This window comes from Pseudorasbora parva, chromosome 7 (assembly GCF_024679245.1).
Source record: "Pseudorasbora parva isolate DD20220531a chromosome 7, ASM2467924v1, whole genome shotgun sequence".
NCBI lineage: Eukaryota > Metazoa > Chordata > Actinopteri > Cypriniformes > Gobionidae > Pseudorasbora > Pseudorasbora parva.
This window is the reverse complement of record NC_090178.1, coordinates 1,617,527-1,633,437: the sequence shown is the minus strand read 5'-3', so window position 1 is coordinate 1,633,437 and position 15,911 is coordinate 1,617,527. Positions and strand designations below refer to the sequence as shown.

General features: G+C 40.4%; 1 protein-coding gene across 1 annotated transcript in view; it reads right to left on the bottom strand.

The window, feature by feature from the left end:
• eif3ha (eukaryotic translation initiation factor 3, subunit H, a) overlaps positions 1 to 15,911 on the bottom strand; it is a 123,389-nt gene that overhangs the window by 44,349 nt on the left and 63,129 nt on the right. Inside the window, exon 3 of the mRNA XM_067447783.1 lies at positions 540 to 707. Within this exon, the coding sequence (XP_067303884.1) occupies positions 540 to 707 (168 nt within the window). The remainder of the gene's footprint in view (positions 1 to 539; positions 708 to 15,911) is intronic.

The following is a 15,911-nucleotide window of genomic DNA, read 5'->3' as shown; positions in this document are numbered from 1 at the left end:
CTTTAATAATCATGTTAACTATGTCTGAATCCCAAGCAATTTACTAGCGCTGCCATAGGAACGCTTCGGCTTTTGCCACCCGGACGAACGTTTATTACTGTTGTGACGTCATGGCGAATTGTCCTATAGCTACACACTGTAAAAATGTTTGTTTTAACTTGCCTTAAAATGTTGAGTTTATTGAAATAAAAAATTTGAGTAGATACAATGAAGGAAATTGGTTTAATAAATAGAAACTCAATTTATTTTTATAGTTTATATTTATATTGTATCCGAACCACATAAACAATGTGATAAATCATGATAATAGAACAATTTGGCTGCGTCATCACAAAACACAATTACCAAATATGCTTACAAAATCTTTTAATAATATTTGAATAATTGGTCGATTCTCAAAAATGTTCATTGTATTAACTCAAAATTTTAATTTCAATAAACTCAAAATTAAGGCAAGCAGGTAACTTATTTTTTAAATGTTTTTTTACAGTGCACACACTCCCCTAAACACATCCATGTGACGAACTAATGAGACTCACCGTAGATGAGCACCACAGACTCTTCGATGGCGTGCTGGTAGCTGAACTGCGAGTCCAACAAGGCCCGGCTGACAAAAGAGCCGTAGTATGTGGACTGATACCAGCCGACGTGAAGATGGTCGATGTTCACATGCCGCAGACTCCTCATCATCTCCATCTGGTATTGAACTGGAAAGGATAAAGAGAGAGAAAATGAGTTTACATCCGCTTTATGAGAAATGATTGTGCCGGGTAAAAGGAAAGTTTGACATTTCATTAGTCAAAGCGGAAGGCTTCGTGCTGGTGCATCATGGGAGTGCTGGAAGAACAATGGCTGAGCTTATTCCCAGCGCACAATCATTTGACCAGCAACACAGTGACTTACAACAGTGTGTGATGGATTATTTATAACACACCTATATCTGATACTAGCACATATGACACAAATATACCAGTTTACATTTGTATTATTATTGGATGAGACATGTATAGATCATAGGCAACAGATTAATTGTCTAATCTGATTATAAATGGTAAATGGACTGCATCCAGCTCGTCGGGAGCAGCTGGGGTTAGGTGTCTTGCTCATGGACACCTTGACACTTGGTCAGGTGGAACCGGGGATCGAACCACCAACCTTCTGGTTTGTAGACAACCTACATGAACCCCTGAGCCACTGCCGCCCCATTTTTCAGGATTCATCCAAGAATCCTGAAAAATGTGTTTAATGTATTTTTGATGAAATAATGCCGGCTTTGTCAAAATCATTAGAAAAATCTTACAAACGTCAAACTTTTGAACATTGGTGTTTAACACTTTTCCCAAGCTAAAGGTCCCTTTAAAATAATAAAAGCATCACACATTCATACATACGCATGTGTGTGTGTGAGTGTGTGTGTGTGTGTGTGTGTGTGTGTGTGTGTGTGTGTGTGTGTGTGTGTGTGTGTGTGTGTGTGTGTGTGTGAGTGAGTGAGTGAGTGAGTGAGTGAGTGAGTGAGTGAGTGAGTGAGTGAGTGAGTGAGTGAGTGAGTGTGTGTGTGTGTGTGTGTTGAGTAGGTTTAGGGGCAGGGGCAGTGTAGGGGAATAGAAAACATGGTGGTACAGTATAAAAACCATTACGCCTATGGAATGTCCCCACATTTCACAAAAACAAACGCTTGAGTGTGTGTGTGTGTGTGTGTGTGTGTGTGTGTGTGTGTGTGTGTGTGTGTGTGTGTGTGTGTGTGTGTGTGTGTGTGAGAGATGGGTAGGTTTAGGGGCAGTGTAAGGGGATAGAAAATATGTCTTGTACAGTATAAAAACCATCACGCCTATGGAATGTCTCCACATTTCACAAAAACAAACATACATGTGTGTGGGTGCGTGTGTGTGTGTGTGTGTGTGTGTGTGTGTGTAGACACACAAATACATATACACACACACATAAGAAAAAGATGCAACGGAAAAAAGTGAAAGTAAATTATAAAAATACTAGATAAGTTAAATTAATTAAAAAAATTCAGTTGAAAATCTAAATACTTTAACCTTTAAAATAAATATATATTTTGTTCATCTGTACTGTTTTATTTATTTTATTACCGAGCTTTGTTTCTGCTTATAAACACTGCAAATAATATAGACTTAAGTTTTAGAAAAATTCATAAACTTTAGTCTTGTTTCATCTATCGTGTTAAGTTTAAAAGCAGAAACAACGCTCAAAAAATTAAAAATGCTAATAATAATTGAAGTGTTTAGAGTATTTAAAAGCAAAAACAAATCTCGATACAATTATTAATATCTAAAAAAAGACTAAAAATAAAAATTTAAGTCGTTTTCATTGTTTAGAAGCAGAAACAGAAACTATTAAAGGGTTACTTCAGCGATTAGCATATGGCTTTGTATCAGTAGAAACCCTGGAGTATATTCAAATGATTGTGCTTTCCTCCTCATATCCCCCTGAGACGAGAGATTTATGGATTTTATTTCTGGAAAAATTCCTCCTATGATGCAAAATGACGATTTTTGCATCACAGGAGGAATGTTTGCCCAAAGGCTAAAGACTACAGCCAGCAGAGGGAGCCATTTCCGCATGTTTTGAACCCGTTCATGAGGGACGGAGATCACACTCACAGCTCAGCTCAGCTACAGGCACTCATTTAAACTGAGCTATGGTGAGCAATGCAAGTCTTTTAACTTCTCAAATTAATTTCTATGAAAGTTAAGCTTGCAAAGGCATGAACTGAAACGCGTGCCAGACTGAACTGGCGTTGTGAATGTATGCCGCGAGTGTAGTCGCGATTACCTCAGCGCTCATCACTCCTGCAGTCAGTGCTCAGTGCTGTGAGACTCGCGCGGTCACTCACTCATTATATTGAACACACACGTTCAGTTTTTAATTGAAGAGTCTTCTCTGTTCTCTAATACCCCTTTTCCACCAAGGCAGTGCTGGTGCTAAATCGGAGCCAGAGCCTAGTTTCAAATCGGTTCTTTGTGTTTCCACAGCCAAAGCACCAGCTCCGAGCCAGAAAAAGTGGTTCTTAAGTAACACCAAAACATTGCTGGGCTAGAAGTAAGAACCGCTTGCGTCACCGGCTGGGGGCGGCGTTACCGTGATCAACAAGATGAACACAAACCTGTGACCGCCATTTTTTCAATAGCAGCTAATCAAGCTAACAGCTGCTGGATTGTAATCTCCGTCTATACAAATCATGGAGAGCTACACAAATGCGTTGGATTTGCGGCGTTTTAATGCTGATGTAGGATCATTAAGCCATGAGCGACTGAGGGAAGGCTAGTTCGAGATGCATCGGCGCGCGCTGTGCAGACTGATTGCGTATGACATCCAAATACAGCGAGCGCCAACGACCCCTTATGCTTTTGAATCGCTCGCGCAGTATTTGGATATCATATGTGGGTTGGTCTGCGCAGCGTCAATGCATTAGATAGAACACGCCTGGAAATTGTGTGTGTGTGTGTGTTTCCCGCTGCCTCGCTAGCAGTAGAGTCCTGCAACGGGTCGGGTACCCGCGGGCATAAAAGTGGCTAAAACAGGTGGATTGTGACATAAATTATAAAATACACGGGCGGGGTGTGGGCGGATAATTAATTCCGTGCGAGCGGGTAGAAGCGCGGATGAAAAATATGTGCAATATTTTTCTGTGCTGTGGCGAGGCGGAGGAGCGAGCGAGACCGGGGCGTGATGGCGAATGAGTGTCACCTGTGAGCCACACCGGTCTCAAATCCTCTCACGAGGGAGCTCGGCGGCATATAAGGACGAGAGATCACCAGACCTGGGTTTTACGTTGAGTTGTGTTTGTTTTATTATGTGTGTGCGTGGCAGATGTCCGTGAGGGGCCGCGTTACTTTCGCTTTGTTTGGTTAAGTCTTTTAAATGTTCGCCGGTTCTCGAAAAACGATCAAAACGATCCGGTCGTCCTTCTTCCCCCCCAAACATACTGTATTACAATTTCTATGTCCAATTTACCATTACACATACAAGCAACAACTATTTGCCATTTGATCCATCACGTCACCACCACTGTGACTTTTGTTGATGCCACTCGTAGCCCAGATGGAGCGAGCGTTGCAGGATTAGCAATGGATGAAGTAAAAGTAAAGTTGGTGAGAAGTATATAAAATTGTTGACAACGAGTCTATAAAGGCACTTTAGCCTGTTTCTTTAGCCCATTCATGATGCTGTTGATGTTGAGAGAAGTGCAATATTAAAAAAAATAAAGCATTTTATTTGGAATGATTTTAGCGTGTGTGATTTATTGCGGGCAGGGTTCGGGTAACGGGCAAATATTAACGGGTCTGGGATGGACCCGTGCAGGACTCTGGTATGACGTAAGACCTGGCTCTGTTGTGGCTCTTAGCATGTGGAAAAGAAAACGGTTCTTAGAAGGCTCTCAAGTCGAACCAACTTAGAACTGACACTATCACTGGCTCCGAACTAGCACCCGGTTCATTCTGGTGGAAAAGGGGTATAACTCAGTCACTGTAATCAAGTTGGTGGCTTTGTGAATGGCCTCACAGGGCAGCGAAGCATTCTGGGAATTGTAGTCTTTCATCCCCATGAGACAAAAATAAATTTTCTGTCTTTTCTCAGTCTAGAAGGCACCAAATTCAAAAATAATTTCACATTTCTACTACATTGATGAGCCAGTTTAAATACAGATTCATCTTCCCAGCGCTGAAGTACCCCTTTAAAATAGTATTTTTTAAATGATAAAAAAAAGTTTTTTGTAATTCTCTTTACAACTATTTTATTGTCCTTGTTTTTATCTTAATTCTTTGACCTGGTATTCTTATTTCTCATGCAGGTCATCACGAGTTAATATTCATTTCTATGTAAAGCACTTTGAATTGCCACTGCTTAAAAATAAACCCAAGCAAATGCACAGAGAGAGAGAGAGAGAGAGAGAGAGAGAGAGAGAGAGAGAGAGAGAGAGAGAGAGAGAGAGAGAGAGAGAGAGAGAGAGAGAGAGAGAGAGAGAGAGAGAGAGAGAGAGAGAGAGAGAGAGAGAGAGAGAGAGAGAGAGAGAGAGAGAGAGAGAGAGAGAGAGCGAGAGCGAGAGCGAGAGCGAGAGCGAGAGCGAGAGCGAGAGCGAGAGCGAGAGCGAGAGCGAGAGAGAGAGAGCGAGAGCGAGAGCGAGAGCGAGAGCGAGAGCGAGAGCGAGAGCGAGAGCGAGAGCGAGAGCGAGAGCGAGAGCGAGAGCGAGAGAGAGAGAGAGAGAGAGAGAGAGAGAGAGGACTCCGGACTTTTCCAGACCGCTGGAGGAGCAGGAGAGAGAGAAGCGTGGGATGAGGAACGTCTCCTGTGGAAGAGAAACGCTGTCACTGCTCAGTTAATATACGGGATTCCGGATCCACCGGATGAAAGCAGAGGAAGAATCGTCATGGAGACTGCCTGAAGAACGGAGCGCCGGCCAAGAGATGTGGGAGCACTGTGCTTTTCTCCAGAGTGAGGACGGGACAGCCACACACACACAGACACACCAAGGTTATTATAGTTTTGCTTTTTTAAATTAGTTTTTATTTTATTATCGTTTTCAATTTTGCTACAAATTTCAGTTTAGTTTTAGTTAGTTTTACAAATGGTTTTGCTAGTTTTAGTTTAGTTTTTATTTTGCAAATACATTTCTATTTAGTTTTTATTTATTTAGTTTCAGTTTTAGTTTTAGTAATTATAGTTTAGCAGAGTTACCATAATGAAGTGTAGAGACCAAATCAAGGTTTTTAATTTCAGCAAAGTTTAATTAACAGATTAGAGTTTAATCTTACTAAACATCCTTAAGTGAAATCACTTGATAAACGAGCATTATTGTTTAAACCCAGGACGGTCTTACAAAACATGCAGTAAAGTTGGGTCTTCACCTTTGAGCAAAACAGCTTGAGTCAAACTATGACCTATACAGGATCTATCTTAAAGAACAAAATAGATGCAACGTAAAATATAAAAGTAAAAATTATAAATTCCAGACAAACTCACTCATAACAGATGAAATATTGTTAAACAATTAAAAGCTTATTTTAATTTCTTCAGTAGTACAATGTAGGCTAGCAGTGTCTACACACTGTTTTGCTCTGTGTGTGTGTGTGTGTGTGTGTGTGTACATGTTTTTCTAGCCTGGTGAGGACTTCAAACTGAATGCACACAGACTCGTGTCACCGTGGGGACCTAAATTGAGGTCCCCATGGGTACAAAAGCTTATAAATCATACATAATGAGTTCTTTTGAAAATGTAAAAATGCAGAATGTTTCCTGTGATGGGTAGGTTTAGGGGCAGGGGCAGTGTAAGGGGACAGAATATATGGTTTGTATGGTATAAAAACCGCCTATATGGCAAGTCCCCACAAAGATAGCGCACCAGACATGTGTGTGTGCGTGCGTGTGTGTGTGTGTGTGTGTTTGTTGTGCAATAATTGTAAAGGGGACCAATGTCCTCACTTATCTAGTAAAATATTATGATAACTGACTAGTAAGACTGGTCCTCACTAGTTAAAAAGGCTTATAAATCGGCCAAAACATGTTTTTATTTAAATCTATTGTTTTGCACGTTCTTGGGATGGGTAGGTTTAGGGATAGGGGTTGGGTTAGGAGATATAAAATATCATTAACCTGATATAAAATCAATGGAAGTCCATGCAATGTCCTCACTTATATAGTGAAACAAACCTGTGTGTGTGTGTGTGTGTCCTGGCATTCCCTACTTTGTGGGGAAATGTCTCCACACAGATAATAATATTATTAGTAGTAAATGATTATGATAACACCTTTGAGCCTGTCAATATTATGCAAACATGAAATCTCAAACGCACAGTAGGCTAGTAACGTTATTTGCTAATATAGTTGCTGACTTTTGCGCCTGCGTCTCTCGTCATGTAAGAAACGGCATTCTAAAACAGTGAGCTTAAAAGAAGTTCAACGTGCATCTCATTACCTTGTGTTATTTCCCCTTTCACTGCCACGGACGCATTGATTCTTTGTGAACTCCCGTTTAGGACTGGCGATGTGTTGCCTGTCTGCACGCGTCCGTCACAGGACAGCGGTTAATCTCCTCCTCAGCTCACTTGACGCGCACTAGCGCAATAGACACTCCCTCAACCGCCACAGTCAGATTTTCCACCACATTAAAGAGAGCTTATTAACAACGAAAACGAATATTTATTTTTGCTAATTATTATTTTATTTCAGTTAGTTTTTTAGTAAGAGTAGTTAGTTTCGTTTAGTTTTAGTTTTTTATTTATTCAGATTTTTAAATTTTATTTCAGTTTACGAAAATGTTTTTTGACCAATAGTTTTAGTCTTAGTTTCAGTTTTCGTTTACGAAAATAACCTTGAGACACACACACACACAGACACACACACACACAGACACACACACACACAGACACACACACACACAGACACACACACACACAGACACACACACACACACACACACACACAGACACACACACACACAGACACACACACACAGTCAACTCCTCCTGAAACAGGGCTTGAGCATGATGTAAGCTTCAGAAGGTCGGTGTAAATCAGCCTGATGTGTTATTCTAGCAGCTAGATATATATGTACTACACCACCTACTCCTACGCCACCTATTACTACACCTACGCCACCTACTCCTACGCCACCTATTACTACACCTACGCCACCTACTCCTACACCACCTACTCCTACGCCACCTATTACTACACCACGCCACCTACCCCTACGCCACCTACCCCTACACCACCTATTACTACACCACACCACCTACTCCTACGCCACCTATTACTACACCTACGCCACCTACTCCTACACCACCTACTCCTACGCCACCTATTACTACACCACACCACCTACCCCTACGCCACCTACCCCTACGCCACCTACCCCTACACCACCTATTACTACACCACACCACCTACCCCTACGCCACCTACCCCTACACCACCTATTACTACACCACACCACCTACCCCTACGCCACCTATTACTACACCACACACCTACCCCTACACCACCTACCCCTACGCCACCTATTACTACACCACACACCTACCCCTACACCACCTACCCCTACGCCACCTATTACTACACCACACCAGCTACCCCTACACCACCTACCCCTACGCCACCTATTACTACACCACACCAGCTACCCCTACACCACCTACCCCTACGCCACCTATTACTAAACCACACCACCTACCCCTCCACCACCTACCCACCTACCCCTACGCCACCTATTACTACACCACACCAGCTACCCCTACACCACCTACCCCTACGCCACCTATTACTACACCACACCACCTACCCCTCCACCACCTACCCACCTACCCCTACACCACCTACTACTACTACTACTACACCACCTACCCCTACACCACCTACTACTACGCCACCTATTACTACACCACACACCTACCCCTACACCACCTACCCCTACGCCACCTATTACTACACCACACCACCTACTCCTACGCCACCTATTACTACACCACACACCTACCCCTACACCACCTACCCCTACGCCACCTATTACTACACCACACCAGCTACCCCTACACCACATACTACTCCTACACCACCTACTACTACTACACCACATACTACTCCTACACCACCTACTACTCCTACACCACATACTACTCCTACACCACCTACTACTACACCACCTACTACTACTCCTACACCACCTACTACTACTCCTACACCACCTACTACTCCTACACCACCTACTACTCCTACACCACCTACTACTACTACTACTACTACACCACATACTACTCCTACACCACCTACTACTACTACACCACCTACTACTCCTACACCACCTACTACTCCTCCTACACCACCTACTACTACTCCTACACCACCTACTACTCCTACACCACCTACTACTACTACTACACCACATACTACTACTACTACACCACATACTACTCCTACACCACCTACTACTACTACTACACCACCTACTACTCCTACACCACCTACTACTACTACACCACCTACTACTACTACTACACCACCTACTACTACTACACTACTACTCCTTCACTACTACTCCTACAACGCCACCTACTACTACTACTACTACTACTACACCACCTACTAATACTACTCCACCTACCACTACAATATGCCGTTTATATTTATTTTAGGAAGTATTAATATTACTACTACTATCATTACTATAATGTACCTGTGAATGTTTTTGGACACTGTTTTGGAACTTCAGCTTATCGACAATAAATACATATAAAAACAAATTATGAAGATGTTAGAGGGACACCCAAAAATGGACAATTTGATGTTTATCTGCTGACCACCAGTGCATTCAACATATAGGTGTGTGTTTGTTTCTTCAGTAGAACACAAATGAAGATTTTTAACTTCAGCCGTCGAAAAAAAACATCTCGGATGCCCTGGGTAAGCAGATAAACATCAAATTTTCATTTTTGGGTGAACTATCCCTTTAAATATATATTATTGATATATCTGATATTTTATTCTATTCACACAGAGCATGTTTTCTGCCTTAGTTGGAAGAAGGGACTTGGGAAACACAAAACAAGAGAATCCAATAACACACATTTGTTCCTCAGGACAGATTGAATCGGTTTGAGACAGGCAAACACTCAACAGCGCTCTTGACCGTCCCAACGTCACTACACCGCCTCAGACACAATATTTCACCAAACAAACAAGATCTCATCAAATATCAAGAGGATTAGGAGTCTATCAGAGTGTGTGCATGTACAAAGGACAAACTCAAGTCTAAAGTTGGTGTTGGAATAAGAAAAAAAACACATCAAATAATATTTCCCAGAGGAGACTGGTGTGCACAACTCGAGCTCAATAAAAGCGCACGTCTGTGTGGCACAAAACCCAAACATAGGGCTGAGCGATATGACCAAATATATCGTCTGGACGATAGAAAATGTCTATCGTTTTATATAAGCGCCACGATAAGCCGTTTATGGCAGAATTTTACATCAAGATGCACCTCACGCCACGGCATGCCCATGCACGCTGCAATACATAAACAAACATGGAGGAAGACGGTAGTAGACGCGGTTCAGACCAGGTTATCACCTGCGCAAGAACCACGAAAAAGAATACAGAGAGAGTCAACGAGCAAAAACTGCAAAAGCAGCGTCGAGAGGTGGCATAAGCGCTCAAAACAAACTCCAGACACAGCCGCTGCAACAGGCTTTAGCGCGTGGCACACCATATAGCCATAGCTCCCGCAGATGGAAGGAGATCACCTCTGCTGTTGCCAAGCAAATCTGGCAAAGATATGGATCTCCACAGTCGAGAAACGCGGGTTGTGTGAGTTTCTATTGCCTGCGGTTACGTCCGAGGACGTATTGATATTTGTTTCTTCCACAATGAGTGTTATTGGAGTATTTGTTCTTCTCTCGCCCTCTTTCTGTCTGTCTCCCTTCCTGTGTTTTCTTGCCTGATAGGTAAATGGTTACCACCGGTGTTCATTCATCTAATCTGGGAGTTGCCTACGCCCTGATTGGTGCGTGTCCTGAGGCGTCCAATGTAAAGCTGCAGAGAGAAACGGGGAAAGGAGAGAGACATGCGGAGGTTGAGGCTGATCCGGTTCTCCAAACCCAGACCAGAGAGAGCTAGGTGTGCTTTTTGTTGTAATGTGTAATGGGTGTTAGTGTTAACAAGTTGGTGTCAGTAGCCGCGTTTCCATTACCCTTCAAATTGCGAATTGAAAATACGCCCAATGGAAACGCGGCAATTTCGCAAAAACTCCCATATAGCGCAAAAAGGTTTTTACGGTCTCATGAGCTGGTTTTTCAGGCAATTCGAAAAAGGACATTTTCGCAAAACTTCAATGGAAACGGTTTTTCCGCATTTACAGGTCGCCTGCTGCGGTGACGCATTGCTGCAACATAGGGCCTATATATTATATCTTCCACTCAATTGTGTCGTAATAACAAGATAATGTAGTTAAAAGGACATATTTTCTCCTAATAAGGACTATAGGCTATATATATTGTAATTAAGACATATATTCAAGAAATGTATTAAAGCAGAAAGCGCTAGCCTATAGTTTCAGCCTTACTCAAAGGCTGAGGAAACAGTTACGCACGTCAAGCCATTCCAGACGATCTTAGTTTGCTTCTTATTTAATAAACAGGCAATTAATTGATGAAAAAAACCGATCAAAATAAAAATACAATTTATACAAAACTAAAAAAAAAATAAGACTTTCTGGAAAATAAAACTCGAAGTGATCAAAATAATGTGAGGTCTCAAACATGTTGCGATTCTTACTCATGCTGCTCACTTTTCATAATCAACATATAAATTAAAATAATAATATTACAGGCTAATGTTTAGGCCTAAACGTAGCCTGTTTAGTTTCGTAGTTAGGCTGTTTTCTTTAACCCACGGCCGATAAAAGCGCCGACGTTCTCATTTTTTCCTTCTTCCTTTAAGAGAGATGAAACGATTCACAATACTCTTGTCATTTTTAGCTCTACAGATGAGTTCAAGACAATTATAAACTATAAACTGTCTATTTTTATTTGTGGACTCGGGGAACTCATTATTTTGCACTCACTCCTGCACCTGCACTCTGGTCTCCATTTCAAAAAAATTATTTCGTTTATTAAATGCCAATTTTTTCTTTTCCAAAGCATTTCTAAATTCAGTTCAAATGCCAATCAAACGAAATATCAGCCAAAATAACGAAAGTGGTAAAAAAAAAAAAAAAAAAAAACATTTGAGTTAACATGCAAACTCAAACATTTCGCTCTACTCTATATGCGTCAACCTGCCGCGCGTAAACGTCGATCATTCTTCACAGATGACGGTTCGGTTTGGAGAGAAGACGAGACGGAGTTCTTTATTAAACTCATAAAAGACAATATAGGATTACAGTAATACTGGATTCTAAACACAGAAATGCTACATTATCATGAAGACCTTGAAGCAGATCTGACACACACACACACACACACACCTCATATCCGTGCCGCTTAAGTAACCTAAGGGGCTTTCTTTGCCCTTAATGCTGGGATAACACACACGTCTCCTTCCTGTAATAATAATGGCTAGTGTGATGGATGGGATATAGAAACCTACCCACTGCCATCGTTCTGGACTGACCTATCGTGAGAGGAAAGTAATGTTTTAGTCGCATAACTGCAGCTATGGAAACGCTGTCATTTCGCAACAGTTTTTTAATCGACATTTAAGAAATATCACAAAAGTTTTTCGCAAATCTGTAACGGAAACGCAGCTAGTTATAATCAGTTAAGATGTTATGGGTAAAGTAGGGTGGAGGATACCTAATCTCTTTTCTCCTGTTTAATGGTTAGTTAGGGAGTGAGGGAAGTTCTCTGTTGTTTTCTTTGTTTTTCTTTAACGTAGGTCATTTAATACTTAATTCCTTTTAGGTAGAGGTATATTTGTTTTCTTTTGTTTAGGCCCTCCTCCCGAGGTCTTTTTGTTTATTTTTCTATTTATTTATGAATGGGCTTTATTCCAAAGGAAATGTATATTTAAATTTGTGATCACTGCTTGGTAACAAAAAAAGGCAGAAACGCCATTTCAGAATTGAAAAGTTGTTTGATTACTCTGGGTCTGGAGAGCTGGAGAAGCTCAGTCTCTCCATCTTTTTGTTCGTCGTTCCCTATTTTCCCCTAGATTAAGGGAAGACGTAACACTGCTCTATAAGAATACTACTTGGAAACATCTTTACACCTACATGATGCTGCAAAGAGAAGTCTGGGTGGTGTTACTGTTAAAAGTTGAATACTGCTATATGTTGAAATATTTTAATGGTAGGTGTTAACTTTACCAACAGTCTTGCTTAGGAAAAAAGGTTCTAGATTAAAAAAAATGTAGTCCATACTACCTTTATTTGTTTTGTATAACATTTCAAACTGCATTTCCACATTGCATTTTGGTATAGACCATTCAAAAACTGAATTAACAGAAAAATTGCTTTATCGTTATCGGGATATGAAATGCGGGCCATATCGCACAGCCCTACCCAAACATGATGCAAAACATTGGCTAGCTTGATGAAAGCATAATAAAGTGGAAGAACTATTCTTAATTTCCCTAACGCATTGCACTAGGGGCGTGCGATATATCGTCTGCGATATCGAAATTGTTGTTTTAATGTGCGATCTGACATTATCGAGCAAATCCCTCACAGTGTGTGTGTGTGTGCATACAGTACGCAATGTAGTGCGGGTGCATGCTTTTTTAAATAATTATCACAGGAAAAATCCAGATATCAGCATGATAACAAATGTGATATTGATTTTTATACAAGTTTACAAAACAAGAATTTAATATTAAGTGACTTACATTTTAGGCACCATATCCATTTTTCTCTATTTCGTCAACGAGAATAGTTCAAAACAAAGTCCCAGCACTGTAATCGCGTCTCTGAGCAACACACACAGTGTTTTCCTTACTGAATCAATCAGCTTTTTGAACTAGTCAGTTGAATCAATGCTTCAGTGACTAAGATAGATTAAGATAGTCAAAGGATTCGTTCCTGAATTAATCAGTTGTTCGAATGAATCGGTTGAATCTCAATGACTCACTCATTAACAGTGACTTGCTGCCGCCTAGTGGTGGTTTTAATTTCACATTTAAAGTTTAAATAATTTCAAATATCAGTAAACATTAAAACATCAACAAACAAAAAAATGCATAACTGCAGGTTATTTGTCACCTCTAAGCTCATTAAACTGTGTTAATGCCACTTCAAAAACAGCTTCTATGTTTCCTCTGCATTGCAAAGATGAATTTTGTTGATACTTATTTAATTTGATAGGTAACAGCCCTATTGTGTCATATTTATATATATATATATATATATATATATATATATATATATATATATATATATATATATATATATATATATATATATATATATATATATATATATATATATATACACACACACACACGTTTACAGCGGCGGTAACTGGAGCAGATCTAACAACCCTGATGCGGAAACACTACTGACTTCGTGATTGGCTGATAGGTGGAGGGCGGAGCTTCAGGCCAAAACACAACATGTCAACATCAGTTGAGCACTGCAACAACTTTTAAATGACAATATCCCGGCTGGAATACTGTTTTCATTGATATTTATTTGAAAGTATTTGAAATGATTTCATAATGTCTAGTGACATATCAGGGCCATTTTATGATTCACTGAAATACATTTCTTACAGTTCCTTTAAACTTTTTGGAAAAGATGATTTCTGTCACTGCTGTGAACTGACCACCACACAGAATAGGAAGAATATCAAAAACTTTAGGAGTCAGTGGATCACCAGCACAATAACACTCAGCAAAAATAGTCTTATCATTATCGGGAAAATCCCAGAAAAAAAATTAATAAAAAAATAAAATATTTTGTTAATATCTTACACTCCTACACTGCACTCTCAGCACTCAGCAGATGATGATATTCCTCCGAGAAGACCCTTCTTCTTGCTATTCCACACCTATCCCAGCCAGCTTCTCTAATGGCAGGTGACTGGCAGCCTAACGCATCAGTCCCGGAGCTGCGTGCATGGAATGAATTCAGCACAAGCGTTTGCTTTGGCAAACTCGAGCATGCCCACCAGGCCTAACGACTAAATTCATCACCGCGAGGTCCTGACAGGCGACGCTGAATATGAATGAGACGCCGAAATGTAATTTGTTCCGAAACTCTTGGTTGGCTTCCTCCAAAGCAAATGCACGAGGGGACGACGTTTTAAAGAACTAAATTGAAGCCAAACAAGCGATTCAAATCTTCAAGCCCCAAAATAAACACTCTCAAGGCCCTGCTTCTAGAGGAAAGACAGCCCTGCCATAGCAAACAATCCCTACAGTGCTGTAAAGGCTGATGGGTATGAGGCAATACATTCAGCCCAAGATGCAATTTGCATTCCCATGGAAGCCTCACAATGACACTTCCTTGATATGAAACCCTCTAAAAATACCCCTGCCAAATGAGGCGAGAACGAGAGGACGATTACGCACCTTTTACAATAGTCACCAAAGGAAAGAAAAAGCATGAAACAATGAACACAATGGCTTTTTTTGAGGAGAAATCCAACATATACAAGGCTCTGCACTCCGACCGTTTCATTACATAACCCCCTCTTAATAAATATTAAGTTGTAGTCAAGTCGCTCAAGCTGTCGTCCGTCTTTCAAAGGGAATTGATACAGTACAAACACAGACGCAATAACGTCATAAAGCAAGATGACAACATAAGTTATAACCGTAATTAAACTAAACTATCCCTGTTTTCTCTTCATCAGCAGATATTATAACCGTAATTAAACTAAACTATCCCTGTTTTCTCTTCATCAGCAGATATTATAACCGTAATTAAACTAAACTATCCTTGTTCTCTCTTCATCAGCAGATATTATAACCGTAATTAAACTAAACTATCACCGTTCTCTCTCCATCAGCAGATATTATAACCGTAATTAAACTAAACTATCCCTGTTCTCTCTTCATCAGCAGATATTATAACCGTAATTAAACTAAACTATCCCTGTTCTCTCTTCTTCAGCAGATATTATAACCGTAATTAAACTAAACTATCCCTGTTCTCTCTTCATCAGCAGATATTATAACCGTAATTAAACTAAACTATCCCTGTTCTCTCTTCATCAGCAGATATTATAACCGTAATTAAACTAAACTATCCTTGTTCTCTCTTCATCAGCAGATATTATAACCGTAATTAAACTAAACTATCCCTGTTCTCTCTTCTTCAGCAGATATTATAACCGTAATTAAACTAAACTATCCCTGTTCTCTCTTCATCAGCAGATATTATAACCGTAATTAAACTAAACTATCCCTGTTCTCTCTTCATCAGCAGATATTATAACCGTAATTAAACTAAACTA